The sequence below is a fragment of the Barbus barbus genome, assembly GCF_936440315.1.
Source record: "Barbus barbus genome assembly, chromosome: 43".
Taxonomy (NCBI): domain Eukaryota; kingdom Metazoa; phylum Chordata; class Actinopteri; order Cypriniformes; family Cyprinidae; genus Barbus; species Barbus barbus.
Window position 1 is genome coordinate 5,430,455 of NC_136721.1, and position 23,948 is coordinate 5,454,402.

Genomic DNA, 23,948 nt, shown 5'->3' on the forward strand with positions numbered 1-23,948 from the left:
GTTTTTGTGATTTATGGGGACTCTCCATAGGCGTAATGGTTTTTATACTGAACAAACTGTGTGTGCTATTGCCCTACACCAACCCTACACCTAAACTTAGCCCTCATAGGAGACTTAGTGCATTTTTAGATTTTCAAAAAAACACCATTTAGTATGTTTTTTAAGCCTTTTGAATTACGGGGACATAGGCAGTGTCCTCATAAACCACTTTCATATTGTAATACCTCTGTCATACCCATGTCATTATACAAATTTGTGTCCTCATAAACCACATAAACATGCACACACACACACCCGGAGCAGTGGGCAGCCATTTATGCTGCGGCGCCCGGGGAGCAGTTGGGGGTTCGGTGCCTTGCTCAAGGGCACCTCAGTCGTGGTATTGAGGGTGGAGAGAGCGCTGGAGATTCACTCCCCCCACCTACAATCCCTGCCGGCCCAAGACTCGAACCCGAGTTCGAGCCTTTGGATTACGAGTCCGACTCGCTAACCATTAGGCCACGACTTCCCCATATTCCTTCCAAGTGCATTCATGCAAGAGCAATTATGAAAGGATCTTTCTTTGGAACTGCTCACCACGTATTTGTTTGTGGATTACTTACATCCAGTCTTTAAACTTTAATGTAGAGTGGAACTGGAGAAATCATTTCGATTTTATATTGCAAAGAAGGTTTGCTATCAGAATTATCCCTGGTGTGGAGGCTATACTGAAAAAAGTAAAACAATTATAAAAGCCAAAACAAGTAATTAAACATGAAAAATGTAAAAGGTAAAACAAAATCTAAAAAAAATTAATGTGACAACTTCCCCCGGCCTGACACTTAAAAAGAAAAAAAAATAAATAAATAGTTCAACCTTTCAGTTAAAATCTGCCTCCATTATATGGTAAATAAATAATATGAATAAAAATACAATATTAGAATATTGTAAAATTTGAATTTTGTTTTGGATGATATACTCAAAAAATAGTTAGGCCTAAATTTAAGATTTATGTATTTGAATTGTAATAAATCATGAATTGATTATACATTTTCAAATTTCTCTCCATTTGGATTACACAATGTTAACATAAACATAAAATTGTATACATATTTGACAGTCATACATACATGAAACAACTACGATTTCTGCACTCAAAACAAACAAACGTGTTATAGTTTAGTTTATTTGCATTGTACTATTTGCATTAATAAACTATTTGCATTTTTTTTTTCCTTTAAAAAAAATAAAGACAAAATACTTTTTACAATTTATTTTCAATAATGTATGATACCTAAAAGGCCCAAATAAAATCAAAGGTCTTACAAAAATGTGTTGGAGTTTCACAAAGTAACAAGTGCATAAACGTGAAGAACAAAGGTAAACAATGCGAGAAGATTCACTAGATGAATTGCCTTTATCATACTTTCATGTCACATTTGAATAGTTGCACTTATACAAACACAGATACAACATTCACAACACACAATGCTTAAAAACCCCAAAACGAGTTAGGTTAAATGCATAGATACCCTTAAAAACCCAACATTTTAATTTAATAAGAGTTACGTTAAAACAAACAAACAAAAACAAGGTTTTACTAGGGTCAGGATACTAGAAAAGAAACCGCTTCACGTTCCTGAGGTATCATTGAAGACAGCTCATAATCCTCAGTACTTAGATGCTGTCTACTGCAGTTACGACAAGCACTTTGTTCTTATAAGACTAAAATTGGTAAGCCTAGATCTCGTTCCTTCATGTGACTACGCTTTGAATGACTGAAAATGCTGGAAATGACAAAATATGGGTTCATGAACTCATATGCATACAGCCAGAAAGAAAACAGGCTTGTTTACTTTATGATAAGTGGCCAGAACATGAAGCCTAATGATGCTGCTTCTCCTACTGTCACAGTTCATCCTGAAATAGCAGCGACACGTCCCTAGATTGCATGTGTCTAAATACAAACTAAGTGTAAGTGAGCAACTGCTGCAAAACCATAAGACCATGCACAGCTGGAACTGCAGAATTTTAAAATGGAACATTAAATGGTAAAATGGCTGAAAAAAAAATTAAGCAATCATGTTAAACTAAGAAAATGTATAGTGACATAATTAAAGGGAGTTTAGGCAGTGCAAAGAGTGCCTTGTGAGGTTCACATCGCATCTAATCATACGGCTGAAAAATTCTTTAGTGTAAGTACAAATCTCTCACATATTACATGAGGCACTTTTAAACTGTAAAAAAGTGCATTTGAGATCAGGCAGTAGCACCACTTGTTTATGAGGTCACTTTTATCAGCTGGTTTCTCACTTCCTCCTCCTTCCGCAGTATTTGCCTTGGCATCCTGCAGAAAAAGACACTGTTACTACCACCACTACTGATAACAGTATGTTATGTACAGTCATGTTTATTCAAACTACAAACAGTGTTATCATCGTTAAGAAACTATTGTACTTGGATTTTGATTTAATTTTATTTCTATAGTTTCTATTTTCATTTTAGCTCTATTTGCCATTGTTTTTATTTTTTAAATATGCCTAGATTTTTTTTAGTTAGTTTAGTTTTTTCATATTTTATAATATTTCAGTTAAAGTTCATTTTATTTCAATTGACAAAATGGTGTATGATTTAGTTCACTACAATAACCACAATACATATATAATAAACTACTGTGGTATTTTGGCATTTTAGCTTTATGTTCAATATAAAACTTGTGTGCGAACCTTTTTAAATTTACATGGAATAACATGCACTGAAAAGCCATTTATAAGACCAGGAATTTGTATAATGAAAGAAAGTGATGTCAATTTTGATTTTAAAGTTGATTCTTTGTGTTCTGTGGTTTGATTTCTATTGGTGTATTAAAACATGAACTTGTGTAACTAAAAGTCATTATTTCAGGTTTCTGTTGTATGGACAATAGAAAATAAAAACGGCATTTATGTCTGCTTACGTACCTCTGTAGCCTCCAGCACCTAGAAAGCCTTGAAGAGCTGCATATTTGGCTGCTTTTGCTATAAAGAATCATACAAAACGCATGCAATAAATACTTGTGATTGGCTGTGGATAATGTAAAGGTCTAGACCAAACTAATTTAATCATGGGCTGCATTTTAGCTAACAACGAGTGCGCTGAAATAGCAGCACGTCTTACATTGCTGAGGTGTAAGTGGAGCACTTCCAGGTCCCCCTGCACCAGTGCCACCATAACCTACAATAACATATAATGCAATATATTCACAGCTCTTCATTTATCACTCTAATAACCTATATTATAATATAATAGCTCACCTAGCTGATAGCCTTGACCACCCAGTGCACCCGTGCCAAAGCCTTCAGGACATTGAAACAAAGGCAAGTAAATATAATCTGTCCAAAGTTTACATCTAGTATTCTCATTTAGTTGGTGAGACAAATGAGAAGAATTTGACAAAAACCATGCACTAAGTTTAGTGAATTTGCCTTATTATAAATAATCTTAAATGGCAATGCAACAAATAAAACTTTACCGGTTCCAACTGGGCTTCCAGCACCTCCTCCTAGACCTCCTAGTCCTCCACCTGCTCCTCCAAGACCTCCCACGCCTCCAGCTGCACCTAAACCTCCATACCCTACAATAAAAACAATATGTCAACATATGAAGGCAAAGATGTCAGTAGTGGTTCAATTTAATGTCGCCACAGCCATATCTGATTGCCGAGCATCTACTAGAGGTATTAACTGATTGAGCAATTCTGTACAAATTTAATACATATACTCCCTTGTGAAAAACTCTTTACTTTACTTTTAAAATAATACTTATTATGGAAATAACACACTTTAAAAGAATATAGTAAAGTGCAAACTGAATCTAATATTTTCAGACAATTAAATGCATTTAAATTTACAATTAAAATGTATTATATTTTAAATATATATTAAATGCAACGTTAGAGTACTTTTTTGACCCATTTAAGTAGGACTTGAGTACATCTTTATATAAATAAGTTCACTGTATTGTGGAAAGTACTGACAAGTATTCATGGTAAACTTCACTATACTTGAATATTATTTCTATTGAAAATTGTAGGTCACATATTTAAAAAATATTTTGCAATGATGAAGTTGCAATTTAGTACAGGTAAAATATATTAACTTTGTAAATTAATGCAATATAACACTACAGTTAATAACCAAGTACTTTATGTGTGCTATAGTACTTCAGTTAACACCTCAAAATAATTGTACTTCTTTGAGATTATTAAAAGATTATTTAAAAAAATTAATAAAACATGATTTAAAATGTAATTTGATCTACACTATTACAAAGGGCACTTTTTAAAAGTGTGTTAAGAAACAATGTCAAGAAAGCATGCTATCTTTAAGTACACCTAAGTGGTCATTAATTTCATAAATATCATATCTCCAAGAACAGCTTTTTAATATACTGTTCTTTTAAGATGTGAAGAACACTGCAAGTGCATATTCAATACAATTAACAATTCTCTCTACCATCATCCAAGCCAGACAAGTAGTTTACCATTACAAGCTAATGTAATGATAGTATTAGTAAGTCATAATTATATTGATATTTTAAAACACAAGAACCTGATTTCCCAGGTTTCAGAGCTCCAGCTCCCAAGCCACCACCTGGATATCTGGCACCTAAACCTAAAAAACAAACAAAAAACTTTTAATATCAGTTATTTGTGGCACAGATGTGTAGTTAATGTAATTTAAGATGCACATGAATATTTTAGTATTTAATGCATTGTGAAATTTGCAATAGATCTTGCCATTTATATACTTATTATCTAATTTTAATTTTAGATAATCTATTCTAACCATGTGAACAAATTTCATCAAATTTTATTGCACTACTGTCAAACTTATGTTTAATGTATATTAAAGCACATGATACCTCCACCCAGTCCTCCAACTCCTCCAGGACCTCCACTGACACCTCCTGGTCCTACTCCTAGACCACCACCAAGACCTCCAGCCCCTCCTGGTCCTACTCCTAGACCACCACCAAGACCTCCAGCCCCTCCTGGTCCTACTCCTAGACCACCACCAAGACCTCCAGCCCCTCCTGGTCCTACTCCTAGACCACGACCAAGACCTCCAGCCCCTCCTGGTCCTACTCCTAGACCACCACCAAGACCTCCAGCCCCTCCTGGTCCTACTCCTAGACCACCACCAAGACCTCCAGCCCCTCCTGGTCCTACTCCTAGACCACCACCAAGACCTCCAGGACCTACACCAATTCCTCCTCTTCCAGCCCCACCCAATGTTCCAGCTCCTCCGTAGCCTGATAACACAATGGAAAAAACAGAAACAAAAATGTGTGATTATAATATTTGTTTAACCTGCTGAGGACAGGTTTTGTAGTATTAAAGTGCTGATTTGATGGGTTTTACATACTTTTAGGTGGTTTTACTGCGCCAGGACCATAACCAAGCCCTAAAAAAAAAATAAAAAAAAATAAAAAAAATTATATATATAATATATATATATATATATATATATATATATATATATATATATATATATATATATATATATGTGTCAGTAGTCTAAATTTCAGAAGTAAAAATGTAATTTCTGTTGTTCCTTTTCTAGTAGTTCTTTGGTCACACTACCAAAAACTGAAACTTCAGCTTAGAATTTGGGTGATTTTTGAAATTTCTCTCTGGTATTGCTAACAAGAAATATACACATCAGCTGCTTGGGTGTCCAACATTACCCAATGTTCCAGGTTACCCTAATTAAGTTTTTTTTTTAATTGTGGCAGGAATATGAGATGTGTAAACCCAAATAACACTTCAGAAACTTACCACCAACTCCAGGCCCTCCAAGTCCTCCAGCACTGCCTGGGCCACCACCATAGCCACCCGGGCCACCACCATAAACACCTAGACCACCTCCATAGCCACCGGGTCCTGTTCCATATCCGCCTGGGCCTCCAAACGCACCAAGTGTGCCTGCTGTCCCATAAACTTTCATAAAAGTGATATATTAGATATCTAACAGTCTTTCCAGTTCAGTGTAAAATATAACCAAACTACATCATAAAGATTGTGGATTAGCAAAAATGTTTTCTGGTACCTTTTCCTTGTTTGTTGCCCACTGCAGCCCCACTGGGGAACCTGAGGCCTGCAAAAAATGAAACGTACAATTCTCAGCAAAACAATAACTGTCATAACTGGTACATAAAATATCAGGAATGTGGTGTTTTATTTTAATCTGAAAAATATTTACCAGTCCCTGGTTGGATCCCACCGGCTCCTAAACCTCCAGCTCCTCCATAACCTACAATAGATTTACAAAACCACAAGTTAATGCACAAGCTAATTACATTCTTATGTAAATGTTAAGTACACTTTATTAATCTCCACCTCCTGGTAGTAAACCACCTCCTCCAGGCAGAAGTCCAGCTCCTGTTCCAGCTGGACCTGTTCCACCTACACCTCCAACTCCAAGAGCTCCAGTTCCACCTGTACCGCTGTAAACTAGAAGAAACACATTGGTTGTGTTATCGTCCTCGTTTTGCAAACACAGAAAAACACAGCTAATAGACATGTTACAGATCGAGATTTTCATGTTAAATCACCTTTAGGGGGTTTAACTCCTCCTCCAATTCCTCCTGGAACTCCACCGGGAACTCCACCAACTCCTCCTGGAACGCCACCAAATCTACCGGGAACTCCACCAACTCCTCCTGGAACTCCACCAACTCCTCCTGGAACTCCACCAACTCCTCCTGGAACTCCACCAACTCCCCCTGGAACTCCACCAACTCCTCCTGGAACTCCACCAACTCCTCCTGGAACTCCACCAACTCCTCCCGGTCCTCCACCAACCCCACCTGGACCACCGCCTACACTTCCTGGTCCTCCTTCAATAGTGCTTGGGGTATCTCCACGTCCAGCAATGGCTCCACCTCCAATGCCTACAGTAAGAAAAATAAAAAATAAATATTTTTGCAAATGAAACAAGCACCTGCTTTGCTTGCCCAAATGTTTCGAGACAGTAAGAGTACAGTGAATGGCATGAAGTACCTGGGGGCTTTAGTGGTTTGGCTCCTAGTAGTGTTCCACTATCGTCAACTCCTAAGGAATAACAACATTATTTTAAGTGATTCAGTCATACAGGGACATAAAAGCAATAAAGCCTCTTCAAGCAATGTAACCACGAACATTATTTTCATATAAACTGAAAATCAGTGAAAAATCACCATTCTAAAAGCTTAAAATAGGAACTTTTCAAGGGAACCAATAAAAATGCTCATTCTTGAGCATTCATATGACTGTAGCTATATGACTGACTAACCTTGAGACTCTGGAAAAAAGTTATAAAAGTTGCCTTATACAGATTTTGTTGTGAATTTGTTGATGTAAAATATATTTGCATTAAAAAAAGTATTCACAAGCTGAATAAATTTCAAAAGAATTAGTTTTAAAAGCTGCTACGACCACATGCAAGAGACTCTTCCACCACTAGAGAGAGCCGTAACATTAGCAAGTTTTGAACATGGTGTGGATCATTTCGTGTAAATCGGCAGAAAAACTCCTAACACCACTGACAACTAAAATAAGAAACAGGGAAAATAATCTTGAATTCAGTTATTTTATGTGAGGTCAGTATCTATTTTCAGATTACGAAGACAGATCTTACTCTCGGGTCGTGGCACCCGTTCCACATAAAAAGGGAGAGCGTCAATAAGGTAAAAAGAAAAGGTCAGACTTAATAAACTGTTCATTTACAGTATAGTACAAATAAAAGCTAAATCTGGTGCAGTTCCAGAGACACTTAAAACATTAAAAAAGGTCATTCATGTAGTAATTTTGTGTTGATGAATCCCATTTTCAACACTTAATAAGCAATTACAAATCATTCTGAACATGCAATGTATTTTGATATGTATTTATTTACATTTTTTGTGTTATGTGGTTTTGCTAGGCTGTATTATGGTCTTCATGAATAACCAGCTGTTGCAGTGCCACTCACTAATATTGGCACCCTTGGTAAATATGAGCAAAGGTGGCTGTGATAAATAAATCTGCGTTGTTTATCCTTTTGGTCTTTCATTCAACGAGTTTGGAGAACACCTGATAAGAGATCAGAGACAATGCCTTCATACAGAATATCTCCAGATCCTTCAGATTCACAGCTCCATGCTGGTTCTTCTACTCTTCAGTTCACCCCACTCATTTTCTACAGGGTTCAGGTCAGAGGACTTGGATGGATATGGCAAAAGCTTCATTTTGTGCTCAGTGATACATTTTTGTGTAGATTTGATGTTTGTTTTGGATCATTGTCTTGATGGAAGATCCAAACACGGTCCATTATATGATTGCTTACAGAGGCAGTCATGTTTAGACTTTTTATTTGTTGGTATTTGATAGAATCCATGATGCCATGTATCTGACCTCCGGCAGAAAAACAGGCCCACAACATTAAAGATCCAGCAGTATATTTAAAAGTTTGTTTTATGTTTCATCTGACCATAGAAGCCAGTGCCATTTGAAGTTCCAGTCATGTCTGATAACAGAATATGCCAGAGATTGTTTTTGTATGAGCCAGGAGTATTTTTCTTGAAACCCGTTTGAACATGTGGTGATGTGGGACTGTTTGATATATTTTTTTAGGCTTTCTGACGCCAAGATTCAACTAATCTCTGCAATTCTTCAGCTGTGATCCTTGGAGAGTCTCTGGCCACTCAAACTCTCCTCCTCACAGTGCATTAGGATGATATATAGAAGTTACACATCCTCTTCCAGGCAGATTTGTAACATCTTTAGTTGATTGGAACTTCTTAATTATTACCCTGATGATGGAAATGGGGATTTTCAATGCTTTAGCTATTTTCTTAGAGCCACTTTCTATTTTGTGAAGCATTGTTCTGTACATCAGAACTATATTCTTTGGTTTTACTCCTTGTGATAGAGGATTAAGGGAATTTGGCCTTTGTGTCCCTCATATTTATAATCCTATGGAACAGGAAGTCGTGACTGGACAATTTCATGTTCATAATCACTCTGGTGTGCTAAAAAAGTGTAAATATGAATAGAAATATACTTCAGAGATATTTTACTCAGAAGAATTTCTAGGGGTGCCAATAATGGTAGCCAACGTGCATTGGAGAAAAACATTTATTTCATAAGGTGAGTTTCCCCCCACTTTCAATTGTTTTACTTCAATGAAAGTTTAGAATTTGGTGGATTTTTTAAACTAAACATCAAAAAGATAAATGATGCAGATTTATTTTCACAGCTGCCTTTGCTCATATTTACCAAGGGTGCCAATATTAGTGAGCAGCACTTTACACATAGTACACTGATGGCAATAATATTAATTCAACTATAAATATGAATAGCTTCTTTTACGAATAGTTTTTGCTAATACTACTACCACTACTACTAATAGTAATAGTAAAAGATCTGACACAATTTACTCCAAAATCTGTATAACCTTCCTACAGTGGACAAAAAGGAAATTTTTAAAGAATATTCTGGCGAAACATACAAGTATCATAAAAGTGAAAGGTGGAAAAGAAGGTATGAGTGGCAGGACCAGGCACCTTAAAATCCATCAAGTACCTCCTCTTTCCCCCTATCTAATCAATGTTAAAGATAATAAAAACATAATATTATGGTGCAATTTAAGCCATGCTTCAAACTTGAAGCAAAGCTCAATAACCCAAAATAGTATACTTAAGCACTCTATGAATAGTGCAGTTGGCCAGAGATTGTCTGACCAAACATAATCTGGTGAATTTTTATGTCTGTAGGCTTGTCTGGGTTTTTGACTATATCACAGAAGATGCAATGTATGGTTTTTATTCTATGTAAATTAAATGTGAGCTACAAAAAGAAAAAAACATATCCACGAAAAATAGATGACAAACTGCAAAAGGATGATGTCAACAAGCTCCCTGAAAAGGAGGGAAGTCTACCTGGTTTTTCTCCAGCTAAAATGGGTATTCCTGTCCCAGCAACCCCATCAAGTCCATCAGCATCAATGGACCCACCAGTAACACCTGAAAAAGATTACATGCTGCTCAGTTTCTATCCTTTTAAAAAGTTGTTAATCCAACTTAAAATACCACCTCAAATAGACCCACCTGATCCCTCAATTGGTCCGCCAGATTCTGAAATAATCACAAAATAAAACTGGTGGCTAAAAGGTGAACACGCCTGTTCATTTTTCTTACATTGTCAAAATGACAATTGTTTTATCCTAGTTGATGGGATCAGATGGGATTTAAAAAAAGAAAAAAAGAAATGAAAAAAATTAACTTTTCTTACCAGTCTTGGGAGCTTTTGTTCCCCCTGTGTGTTCAACAAAAAGTTAAAATTACAATGCAGGAACAAACAAATTAACAGCTAAAGAACAAATAATAGATACAATAAATATCTATAATACAGTAAAATAAAAAAGGTAATTACCTTGACCTTCTCCAGCACCACGGGTTGCACCATCAGGAATACCAATCACTAACATGGAACAGGTAAGACTGATTGTTATTATGGTCTCCTATTATGGACGTTACCTATGTGTATCTTAATGTACATTCCAAATGAACTGCATTACCTCCATCAACTCCAGGTTTAGGTCCTGCTCCACGATCTGTGCCGGTAGCAGCTGTACTTCCTGGAATTGCTGTTCCTCCTATGATGCCTGGTACCCCGGATTTAAATTGAAAATTGGAATAGCAATATTTTACTGGCGATATGGATGGTTAGATGATACAGTATAACCATAGATTGCCAACTCACCATATTTGTCTGGCTTGATTCCTGAAACTGGTGTGCCTCCAGCCCCACCTACACCACCTGTGATGTAACGCTGAGCATGTAAACAAATTCCTATCTGTATCTATTAACTGTTATTTAGTCCTCTTTTAGCAGTTATCATCACCAGTTCCAATTCCAGTTCCCGTGGCCCCGGTTCCACCAGTTGCTGGTACCGACCCACCCAACACACTTCCAGCCCCACCAGCTGGTTGTCCTAGATGGAATGCATGGGGTCAAATCTTAGTCTGTATACATGTGATATTTTAATTGTAAACATTAAATACCAGAAGTGGTTTACCATATTTAGGTGGTTTTTGTGCTCCTCCATACCCTTTAAAATGAAATGTGCAAAACAGCAGGTTCACCCACCAATGCTTAGATTACATATTTCAGTTTTAGAAATTATTATGTCACATCTAATGAAAGTTTTTAAAACTTTACCTCCATATCCAACACCAGTCCCAAGCCCTCCAGGCAGAACTGAAAAAAATTAATTTATTTATTCGTTTGAATTTTATTTCACAGACATTTCTCAAATTGATTTATGTTCCACTGAAGAAAGAAAGTCATGTAGTTTTGGAACAAGTAAATATAAGTACAGATTTTTTTTCATGGCGTGTCCCTTTAACCAAAAAATAACAACAACAACAAAGAAACAAAACAAAACAAAAAAACAGTTGCATGTCAAATTGCTTCACATACCGCCAGGACCTCCTCCCAGTCCTGTTCCAGCTCCTGGTACACCTCCTGCTCCCAAGACACCTCCAGTTCCAGGTAAACCTGTCAAGATATGCATGGGTTTAGACTCTGTTAATGTTGTTGTATTATTTCAAGGCAAGCATTTTATGTTTACCCTTAATAAATATTTGTAATGTGCATTAAACATAAATATGTGTTTGAAAAAATACATAAATTAATATTAAATTATGTTTCATCATTATATTCATAAAATATTTGGTAACATTTTTGAGAATTTGAATGCACTGTATATTCATCAGTGATCAAGTGCCACTTTCAATATACACATAAGTGAATGTAGTGTGTTTCAACTTGCCATATTTAGCTGCTTTTGATCCAGGTCCATATCCTATAAGACATTACATGTAATTAATTGAAAGATAAGTTGATCAGGTACATTTTTAATAATACAGATTTTCTAATTCCTGTGTAAATGACTTACTCTGACAGGTTTAAATTACCTCCAGCACCTGTTCCATACCCAGGCCCAAGCCCTCCTCTGCTTCCTGCTCCAACAGCACTACCAGGAAGTCCTGCTCCAGCAAATCCAGACCCGGGACCTACTGCAGTCCCTGGACCATAACCACCAACTGGCCCTGCCCCCGTGCCAAATGCGCTTGCTGGACCGGTTCCTACCTGACCCTGCAGACCAAGTCCTGGAGCTCCTCCACTACCACCAGGACCTACACAAGTATTAAAAGTGTTAATACCAAAGTGTAGAAAAAAAACAAACATAATGGCATAATGAATTTAAAAGATCCTACCATATTTTAGGGTCTTTGATCCACCTGGATATGCTGCATTAGATACAAAGAATAAATATGATATGATATGATATGAAATACAGAATGCCTAAACAGCATTTATGTAATATAATGTCTGTCGGCATACCTCCAGAGCCAGGCCCATATCCTCCAGCAGGTACTCCTCTTGTCCCATAACCATCTAAGGGTGCCCCTCCAGGTCCATAACCACCGATTGGTGCTCCTCCTGGTCCATAACCGCCAATTGGTGCCCCCCCAGGTCCAAGTCCTCCACCTGGTGTTCCTCCAGCAGCTCCAACACCTGACACTGTTCCACTACCAAGAGACCCTCCTAAACCTCCAGGCAATCCTGTTTTGCAAAATGCATAAATAAAATGTCAGTTATAATTTGTATTTTTCTACATGGATACTAAAATTTGGAGATTATTTAACTTTGCCATACCATATTTGCGAGCTTTGGCCCCAGCGTATCCTTGAATATAAGAAGTCAATATTAGAGAAATATGATTTAGTAGTGGTTAAAGCTATGTACAGTTCTTGTTATGAAACTTTCAACGTCATATCTCTACAAAGTGTTCAAACATGAGCACAGCAAGATCTTTATAGCTTGTGCTTCTATGGAAACCTCCAATGATCCAATCTTTACCTCTCTTCACCTGCTGATAAATACTCTAGTCTAACAACTTCAAGATGTCACCTCAAAAAACCTTGGCCAGGTGTTATGAGGCATAACTGCACAATGGTGAGCTACAGAGAAAGAAGAGCAGAGTATCGGAATACTGCTTATGCTTAAAATCAACATCCAGTAGATGATCAACATTATGCTCTAACCACACTAAACCTACATTACTGTGTGCTTGAATGATACAGTTATCCACTTAGATAACACTGATGAGACATTAGAATGTGCTCAAGAATGCAATGGCTAAATTTAGTCAACCAAAAGAAAGGTCATCTGGGGATATACTTGGCTAGACATGCTACTTAGATTTCCAGATTGGCCAGGGTTTAATTAAACTCCAAAAAAGGTCGAAGCTATCATTTTCTTATGAAATTGCATTACTATGGTTGGTGAGTTATTAGTGATGCTTTTTGCCTGTCTGTCCCTGAGTTTGTGCAAAACAAATTACGTATCTTGTACAATATTTCTAAACTGTTTAAACTCAATATGCGGTTGCATAGAGAAGATCTTAGCTATATAAAATAAGAGTTGTGCCACATCCATTCACATATCTCTACAGTGAACAGTCATGGCAAAGACTATCTCTGTGGTGGCTTGCACTTAAGAATATGAAGAATATTATGTATAACATTGTTGAGGGCAAATACTGCGTATGGGCTATCAAGTGTACCTTGTAGTCAAGTCTGGTGGTTAGCAACCCTGCTTCCCTTTCTCCTTCTCTTCTTTAAAAATATACTACAACAATACATGAGAGTAAACTACACTCTAAGAAAAGTCTGTAAAAAATAGGGCACAAGTCAAGTTACCTTAATTTTTATAGCGCTTTATATAATTGTTTCAAAGCAGCTTTACAATATTAAACAGGAAAGTAGCAGAATCAATGATGCAAACTTCAAAATTAGGCAAATCCAAATTCTGCTGTAAAGCAGCTGTAGCAGGACAATTATTCAAAATTTTTATTGTTATTATTCAGTGCCAGTCAGTTGGTTACTGTGTAAAGTTCATTCATTATGAAACAAGTTCATTTCAGCTATAAGCATCTATACTGAAGACAGTGGTATCGTTATTCAGTTCGAGTCAGGTCAATGTTTTTTTCAGTTTGGTTCAATAACAGTGTCAATGTTGCAATATTCATATATTTTGAACACATTTGATTTAGCTATATAGCAGAAGACAACAGTGTCACTGTTTTATAGCCCAGTGTTTGAAAACTTTAGAAATACTGATTTACCTCCAGGTCCAAATGCACTTCCAGCAACACTACCAGGTCCAAGCCCACCACTGGGTACACCTCTTGGACCAAAACCCACACCAGGGACACCTCCTTGTCCAGTCCCAGTTCCTGGTATAATCCCTGCCCCAACTGGCCTGACACCAGTGTTTGGTAATCCACCTGGAATACCTGCAGCTAATCCAGTGCCTGGGCCTAAACCAGCACCTCCACCAAGTAGACCTAGAAAAATAAAATAATTTATAAGGTTGTAAGCTAAGTAAAGTTTGGATAATAAATGTTATCAATAAAACCAACATAATTCATCTAACAGTGTAGTATGTTTAAGCATTGAATTAATGGATGTTTTACCATATTTACGAGCTTTTGCCTCTGCATATCCTGCAAAACATCAGAATATTTAATATAAAATATGACCTCAAATCTTTATTGAAATTTTATGTTGTACAATATGATGGTATGATTTGTTACCAGTTCCAGAGCCGGGGAGTCCGCCAGCACCAGCGCTAGGAAGACCACCAGCTCCACCACCAGGTAATCCACCAACTCCACCTCCAGGTTGTCCACCAATCCCAAAACCTCCACCAGGTAATCCACCAAGTCCACCTCCAGGTAGCCCTCCAACTCCACCTCCAGGTTGTCCACCAATCCCAAAACCTCCACCAGGTAGTCCACCAAGTCCAACACCAGACACACCAGCTGCTCCAACTGGCAATCCTCCAGTACCTAAAGTCCCACCAGGACGTCCAAGATGAGCTACAAAGGATTTATCAGAGAATATCAATGTCTTACAATTCTTTAGGTTTCTGTGACTGTGGTAGAATTTCACAAATTATATATGAAAAAAATTATCAAATCTAAGCACAGTAATATATTTGTATATTGTATTATATTATCTTATATTTATTATATTATTATTAGGATTGGATTTGGCCTGTGGGACACTAGTTGAGGAGCTCTGATGTTGGGTATACAATATATACTAAATCATTAAGAGGCATGCTAAAATAATTTTCCTTTTTAACAATAAAAAGAGCCAAACAATAGAGCCAAAAATTAAGTCTGGAATTTTGATGAAACTCTTTTTCTTATTTTTAGGACGGAAATATAAATAAAAACCCTTTTCAGACACACCTTCCAGCAATTTTTAAGTAATTCTCAGCATGTTGGTTTAGGTGTGTTAGATTAGGGTTGGAGCTAAGGTACTGTAAATCTCCAGGAGCAGGGTTGGCTATCCCTGTACTAGAGCAAAATTGTATATTTATGGATACAGTGAAGACTATTTCAATAATATTAATGTTGATTTGCCAATAACAAGATCTACAGTATTTCATTGTAAAATGCAAAATGTAAAGTCGTACCATATTTTCTTGCTTTGGCTGCAGCATATCCTAAAATATGGCAGAATAGTAGATATCATTGTCCTGTTAATGATAATAACTTTGAAAAACAAAACAAGGTAATTTTCAACATACCTTCAGGACCAAATCCAGGTGCAGGGATACCACCAGTGCCAAGACCACCCACTCCCAAACCAGAACCAGGAAGTCCTCCAGCTCCAAGGCCACCCACTCCCAAACCAGAACCAGGAAGTCCTCCAGCTCCAAGGCCACCCACTCCCAAACCAGAACCAGGAAGTCCTCCAGCTCCAAGGCCACCCACTCCCAAACCAGAACCAGGAAGTCCTCCAGCTCCAAGGCCACCCACTCCCAAACCAAAACCAGGAAGTCCACCAGTTCCTATCCCGGAAGCTAGAAAATAAACAACCCAAAATTGCATAAAAATTAAGATGAAACTTGCATGTTGTTTTTATGCATGTTGCATGATCGTCAATCCAGAAAAAAAGAAAGATTTTTCATGTTTAATTTGGCTTTTTCTACTTATATTTAACATCTGGATTCCACCCCTGATATCTACTGTAATTTTTTCCATGAAAGAGACGGTTGTCATCCAGATGATTATATATAACATGAATCTAGAAGTTTTCTTACCATACTTTCGAGCTTTTCCCCCAGTTCCTAATGAAAGACAATCCGTGGATATTATAAAACTTAAACAAATTTAGTGTTTTAGATAATCCTTAGATAATCTCTATTTGTAATAAATCATAAATTTACCCCCAGGATAGGAACCACCAGCTCCCGGATATAGGACACCAGGAGTTCCACCGCTAGTTCCAGGAATGACTCCAACACCTGGAACACCAGCTGCACCTGGAACACCGCCTATTCCTGGCAAAATGCCTGCACCAGGTATGCCACCTATGCCTGGAACACCACCTGCACCAGGTACCCCACCTATGCCTGGAACACCACCTGCACCAGGTATACCTCCTACACCAAGCCCACCACCCAGACCTGGGACACCACCAGCCCCTGCAAGGAGAGTCAGCAATATCAAGCATGTCGTTTAGACATATATTGAAATTCTTGTTCCTAAGAAAGTCTTAATTTTTTCCTGCATGACTTACCATACTTCGCAGCTTTAGCCTGAGACTTTGCAGCGCTTGTACCTTAAAAGGAGTAAGAAAGTAAATTTTCATAAATAACTCTGTAATCATATGGCAAATAAGTTGATTTTAAATAAAGAAAAGCTAATGTAATTGGCTGACAAGCATAATTTGTGTTGGTTGATCTCAAATGTAAATAACTACAATGGATAAAGAGATACATTTTTAATGCATGCTACCTCCAGACTTTGGTGATATAAGAGGATATCCACGGAACACGCCTGGTATTTGTTGACCAAATCCTCCACGGCCTGCTGCAAGAGAAAAGATAAGTGAGCTCTGTTAGAAGTAGTTTTCATACCTTTTATTGAAAGGACTGTACTTTCAGTAATTTATTTTACCATTAGCTCCAAGTGCACCTTGACCAAGCTGCCCTATAAACAACAAAATAGAAGAGAGAGTCCCAGAAAATATTTGAATTGCTGGATAAGATAAAGCTATAAATTATAAAATTATAAACCACATAAATCTTACCAGTTTGAGTTCCTGTGGCTACACCTGGCAGAATGCCTCTACCGCCAAAACCTACATAAAAAAACAAAAATGTAAATGGCATATATGTATGAATGTACAGTTACACTTTATTTAAGGTGTCCTTGTTACAGTGTATTTATACATATAAATACTGAATAATTTTAATTAACTACATGTAATTACTACATGGTTAGGATTAGGGTTTGGCTTAGGGTTACTTGCATGTAATCATGCATAATTAATTGTTATTATAATAGCAAGTAAATGTAATGTGTAACAAGGACACCTTAAAATAAAGTGTTACCGGATATTCTAGAAACAGTGGAAAATCTCATAACTGTCAAATATTTTAGTCACCCACCTTGTCCAGGAACTATACCCCCTTGGTATAGCCCAGGAATGCCAATACCTTGTTTGTTTGGAGAAGGAAAAAATAAAACAATTCTTCTGTGTCAAATATTTGATAAAAAATATTCCAACAAAAGGGGAGCTCCATTAATAGACACAGTTACCTGGCACTGGTGCCTTCCCAATCTTTCCGACCTTTCCCCCCGCACCTGTCCCAGTTCCAGTTCCCGGTAAACCAGTTTGAGGGAGAAAATGTGCTAGGAGCCATAATGGATTGAAAAGTTGCAAAGGTTAAAAGTTGCAAGCAACTGCAAACAGCAGTAGCTTAACAGTTATGCCCCTCAAAATCTACCTCCACCATGTGCAACTCCTGCTCCTCCAATTCCAGTTCCAGTGCCACCAGGTCCAATTCCTACACCTCCAGGCCCAACGCCAGCTCCACCTGGTCCAATTCCTGTGCCACCTGGACCAATTCCTGCACCACCTGGTCCAAATCCTATGCTACCTGGACCAATTCCTGTGCCTCCTGGTCCAAGTCCTGCACCGCCTGGTCCAATTCCTACACCTCCAGGCAGAACTCCTGCACCCCCAGGTCTAGATCCTGTGCCGCCTGGACCAATTCCTACACCTCCATGTCCAATTCCTATTTCATCAAATCCAGCATGTGTTGATACAGTTTAAATATGTTTTTTGGAAAAGTGTAATCAAGTTTCTCATCTTCATTTAAGCCAATACTCAAGTCCATAGATCTATCTTTACCTGGTTTTGGTGGTTTCTGACCAGTTGTTCCAGCTCCAGGATAAGTACCATATCCACTATAGCTACCTAAAAACAAATCACATTTTTAAAGCAGCAGATAATATTCCTTTATTATTTAACCTCCTCAAAATTAACTTTTAACTAGTCATCTTTAAATGTATTCCTTTTTAATGTTTATTATGTTATGTCATGGCTACAGCACATAAGGAAAGGAAGTATATTCTTACCACCTGATGGATAGCCTGTTCCAGCACCTCCAGGTGTAAGTGGAATAGCACCTGCTCCAAGACTTCCTGTTCCAAATGGTCCGCCACCAAAACCCCCAAGCCCACCATAACCTAAATTTACACCATCTGATGTAAATGCATTTTGAACTCTTGACAATATACTGTTTTCTGACTGCAATAGCTATACAAATTAATAAGAAATAGTGATGTTCACAACAAAAACAATGGATTTTAATTATGCATGCACTTTTTTATTGTAGTTGCAGAACACTTTTAAATTCAAATCATACCTGGTTTCCCAGGTTTTCTGCCTGCTCCTGTGATAAGGCAAAATTGTTTTGTTTATTTTCTATCAAATAGTGCTATGAACAGAATCACAAAGGCAGTAATAAAAAACTCCTGTTGTGTCTACTGTTCATTAAAAAGATGGCTTACCAGGACTCAAGACACCTGGCCCAACACCACCAGGGACAATGCCACCTTGCCCAGTGCTACCTGGGACAATGCCACCTGGTCCAACGCCACCAGGGACAATACCACCTGGTCCAACACCACCAGGGGCAATTCCACCTGGTCCAACACCACCAGGGACAATGCCACCTGGTCCAACACCTCCTGGGCCATAACCACCAAGACCTCCATAACCTAAAATAATGTATATATATTTAAATATTTAGAATGAAGCTACCTTTAAATTCCTTAGTGAAGATGAAACACTGCATCTTACAGATTGCCTACCTGTTTTGGGTGGTTTTCCAACCACACCTATAAGCAGGAAAGGGAAAAAATAATGGTACTAAGCAAAACTTAAAATATTTAGAATTAAAATAGGTTAACTGGTTTAGCTTTTAAATATAGATTAACAGGTTTAGCTTTTAAATAGGTTAACAGGTTTAGCTTTTAAATATCGATATATAGTTACTAGCATTTGTTTTAATTTTCTAACCTCTTCCAGCACCTACTGGACCAACTCCACCAGGGCCAAACCCTCCCACACCAGTGCCCGCACCTGACAAAAAAAAAAAGATAGAATTCTCTGTTGTGAGAAACATCACCATAAAAGATTGCTTAACTTTCAAACAATGGAGTTTCTCTACCAGTTTCTCTACCTTGTCCAGGTATTCCTGTGCCAATGCCACTAGCGCCAGGACCAACACCAAAGCCACCTGGTACTACACCTCCAAGGCCAGCACCCCCTGGCCTAAGTCCAAGGCCACCAAGACCTCCAGTTCCAAGAGTGCCTGGAATACGCCCATAACCTGTTTGTATGAAGCAAGACTCATGCAAGTCTTAATCAAACCAATACATTATTTGCCTAATTTAATGCATGTAGTTGGAATTGCAAATGTATGTGAACACTTTATTGACTGCAGTTTTCTCCCACTCACCTAGTTTAGGGGGTTTGCTACCAGCACCTACAGACAGTATAAAGTAAGGTGAAATAAAAAGTGCTTGAGATCAATCTCAGTCTAACCATTTAAATATCTATACCACCTTACCAACAAATATGAATTTGCAGTGTTTATTTGGCTCAGCTTTACTGAGTTATTCTACAATCCCTAGCAGAGTCTAGTAGAACCTTATAGGAAACAGTTCAGTTAAGTTTGATTGTTTATTAGTACAATTACATTCTGAGAAATATTACCTGCTCCAATGCCTCCAGTTCCAACACTTCCTGGTCCAGTTCCTATGGTACCAGTGCCACTAGGTCCAATGCCACCAGGTCCAATGCCACCAGGTCCTATGCCACCAGGTCCAATGCCACCAGGTCCTATGCCACCAGGTCCTATTCCTCCTGGTCCAATGCCTCCTGGGCCAATGCCTCCTGGGCCAATGCCAAAAGAACCAACTCCTCCAGGTGCAAGTGATCCAGGACCAACACCTGTACCACCTGATCCAATTCCTGGTCCAAAACCTCCATATCCTCCTGTGTTGACACAATGAATTTCTCATCTGATAAAAGCAATGTCTCTGCCAATCTTTATTATTAAAATGAATACCAACTTTTAGCATGCGTTACATCGCACCTGTTTTAGGTGGCTTGACAAATGACCCTGTGGAAAAATCAAATTCATGAAATCATTTTTGTGCCTCAGTAGTATGCCCCTAAATAGTTAAATATGTTAATTACAAAATGATAGTTATGTTAATTACAGTTTATGGTACATTACAGTACCATAATATGTAATGGAAATTTCATCAACCTGTTCCGAGGCCTCCGGTGCCTAATCCACCAGTGCCAAGTCCTCCTGTACCAAGCCCTGCACCACCAGGCCCAAGTCCCCCTAGACCTCCAGCACCAGGCCCAACTCCCCCAAGGCCTCCAGCACCCAGTCCAGCACCTTGTCCCCCAGGACCACCACCTCCAAAGCCTATTACAAGTTAGACAAGTAAATATTAATTTAATCAAACTTAAAATGACTAATTAGGAGAAATTTAGCCATGCACCTCCTGTCTTTCTTGGTTTGAAACCAGGTATTCTTCAAACTCCTGGTAAGTAAGTAAATAAGTAAATAAATAAAATGATTGTATTAGATACATAATACAATGCAATACACAATACACAATAGAATATTTATTATTATTTATATTTATATATTTATTTATTAAAGATTATTATAGCACTGATATGGAAGCTAGGGACACTAATTGCACATGAAATGTTTAAGAATAAAATTCTCACCAGTTCCAGGTCTGATTCCAGTTCCTGGCCCTATTCCAAGACCACCTGGACCTAATCCTGTTCCAACTCCTCCAGGACCAACTCCAACACTTCCGATTCCAGCACCAAATCCTCCTCCTGGACCTGTACCAAGTCCAGCTCCAGTTCCAAGACCACCCCCTAATCCAGCTCCAGTTCCTCCCCCTGCACCAGCTGGTATGTATATTCCTGAGAAAGAAAGTGAACATTAATAAATTCCTTTATTAATGTGTCCTGGGGCCTGTTCTTCATACGTCGCTTATTCCATCTGAGATCAAATGACACATCCAAGATGATATCATTGCGCTAATCATTATCCAGCTAATTTGGTTCTTCGAATGCATCTTTTGTTGATGATTAGTATGGCTGGATTGAGATATCAGAGATAATTGTGCATTCATGGGTTGTTTTAAAAGGGGCTACTCTAAACCACAATCACCAATGCAGAGATTGTCTTGCGGAAAGGCAGCAACGTAATGACATCATATAATTAAAAAATATTCCTGGCGAAAAAAAACTTGACAAATTTATGGACTTTTATAAGGACACAGCCTTGTGTATATATTTAAGAAACCTGAAAATGATAAGAGGAGAATAAAAATAATATTTTCTAAAACATTATTACATTGAATAGAGAGTAGATATTACCTAATTTCTATGAACATCACTGTTTGCACTGCAAACCCATACTTTTTTATTTGACAACGATGCATATTAGGATCTAACTCTTGCAACACATTACCAGTTTATTAGGACAATTCTTGTCCTTTACTCAGTGAAGATGTCATATACCCAAGGGGTTCTAACTAATCTTGCATCTAGTCTTTCATGTGTAGCCTCAAACAGCACCGAATGCATTACCACATGAGTTTCTCTGTCCTCCTGCCTTGCTGTTTAAGGTTTGGAGGCATAGGGGAATAAACATCCCTATGAACAACATCCTATGCATGACCTCCTCCAATTGCTTAGAACTAAAAAGCTGAAGTCCTCTGTTCTACAAACCCACTGGGAAATGCTTGTAGGTTGTTAGTATATATGATGTAATGATCTGGATTAGAATTACTCAGATCATTCCTTCTACATAAATAAAAGATGGCAAGTGGAAACCATTTCCATAAACATAAACAGTGACTACAAATCCTTTAAAAAAATAATTTATTTTAATCAAAATCCATCTGGATTTATGGAGTACTATTTGTGATTGTATCAAATTAAACTTAAAATTATATTGAAAACTTGCAAGTGCATATGTTACATACTTCACTGATATTTAGTTTTATCCAATGATAAAAAAAGAAAGAAAATCTAAGTAATATAAAATGCTATCTCAGCTCATTTTAAATGGACAGCTTGTAACTTTACTAAACTACAAGTTGGCAATGTTTCCTCACCATCATACATTTTTAAGCATTAAGATTTAAAGATCATGCAGGAACAAGACCTGAGTCAAATTTAATTGACACAGTAAATCATCCTGCAACAATTCACTATAGCAATACACTCAGTACAGCACTTTTAATTCAACTTGCTTACTTTTTATAATCCATCCTTTACCTGAAACGAACATTTAGAACATAGACAACAAAGTACAACCTAAGTGCATCCACTGTCAGCAGTGTGCAACTAAATTTAAAAGAGTGTGATGCTATTGCCAAAACTGCAATACACCTGTAATGCAATGAGATAGAAAAAGCCAAATTAGTTTGGAGAGACCTTACCTCCTTGAAGGGAGGGTTTACACAGAACCAGCAGGAGAAATCCATGCAAGAGCAGAGGTACCTTACTCCAGGCCATCCTGCTCTGTAATATCCCTCTCCACTCCCAAACTGTGGGTTTTATCCCCCAAAAGCAAATCACTGCACACCCATGTCTTGAACAAGAAGGATAAGGGGTGGGGGGGTCAGTATGAAAGAGAGAGAAAAAAGAAAGTAAGGATGGAGGAACACTATGCAATTAGGGAAACTAGCACACTTGGGTCTTGTACATTGTTTTTTTTTTTTTTCTAACCCCACCCCTAGCCCCCCTAAATGACTGGTGCTAGTGCATTTATTTGGGTCACCTCTGCCAACATGAGTCAAAGCATTGGCCAAAAAATAAATACAGATATTTGAGGATGGGGGGATAGGGAAAATCTCTCTCGCTCTCTTAACATCTACCTCACCAAGAGAAACATCTGCCAGATATTCTCATGGAGAGTATTTCTTTTTTACCCAATCAAAAGCAGTAAGAAATCACTCCAGATAAAGTTATTACATGATATATTGTTTCCAGCTACGGGGGTGTAAGTAACATTTAAGGACTTGACCCATCATTCAATCATTCAAGAAGGAAGATTGCTCACCTCTGAGGTTTAAAGTCGTTTGGCCAGGCTCCAGGCATCACTCTATTGTTATTAACTTATGAGTCCCAGAGGAACACATGAAATCATGTATGTGATGGAAAAACACTGAATGGGTGTGTGTTGGAACACATTATTAAAGGTTGACAACACAGATTTTAATAACCCCTGTAGCACCAAAGCCTTTAGATCCAACTGGGATGTTGACAGCTAAATCATGAAGACTTTTGAAATAATGGTGCATCCTTAACGGTCCAATGTGACCTCTGAGAATGGAGGCTTACAATAGGGACCAATACATAAATGGCCTTTTCATAATTAAGTTGTTTCTCTCCTTAATAGGCAATAAATTGTAATGTACTTGAAACTTCAAACAGTCTTTTAGGCTGAATGACGTACAGAAGATCTGACAATAGGA

General features: G+C 37.8%; 1 protein-coding gene across 1 annotated transcript; it reads right to left on the bottom strand.

Annotated features, from left to right (window-relative positions):
- Positions 1 to 1,151: 1,151 nt before the first annotated feature.
- On the bottom strand, positions 1,152 to 22,986 carry LOC306862260 (uncharacterized protein; the record flags this gene model as incomplete). The annotated part of the gene is given in 52 exon segments (XM_079405010.1): positions 1,152 to 2,326; positions 2,940 to 2,996; positions 3,136 to 3,192; positions 3,273 to 3,314; positions 3,491 to 3,592; positions 4,569 to 4,631; positions 4,882 to 5,271; positions 5,385 to 5,423; positions 5,798 to 5,959; positions 6,069 to 6,116; positions 6,222 to 6,272; positions 6,359 to 6,472; positions 6,574 to 6,912; positions 7,022 to 7,072; positions 9,919 to 10,002; positions 10,087 to 10,113; positions 10,271 to 10,294; positions 10,412 to 10,459; positions 10,557 to 10,634; positions 10,884 to 10,973; positions 11,058 to 11,090; positions 11,462 to 11,539; positions 11,814 to 11,846; positions 11,959 to 12,180; positions 12,262 to 12,338; positions 12,340 to 12,610; positions 12,704 to 12,733; positions 12,969 to 13,008; positions 14,175 to 14,345; positions 14,646 to 14,900; positions 15,650 to 15,913; positions 16,092 to 16,192; positions 16,292 to 16,549; positions 16,645 to 16,686; positions 16,863 to 16,934; positions 17,025 to 17,057; positions 17,158 to 17,208; positions 17,519 to 17,566; positions 17,670 to 17,762; positions 17,858 to 18,148; positions 18,265 to 18,330; positions 18,492 to 18,602; positions 18,782 to 18,808; positions 18,927 to 19,136; positions 19,230 to 19,256; positions 19,438 to 19,500; positions 19,601 to 19,714; positions 20,368 to 20,418; positions 20,519 to 20,545; positions 20,696 to 20,800; positions 21,175 to 21,381; positions 22,911 to 22,986. Coding segments are annotated over 52 exon segments (5,451 nt in total). The 3' UTR covers positions 1,152 to 2,288.
- Between the last annotated feature and the right edge of the window lie 962 nt (positions 22,987 to 23,948).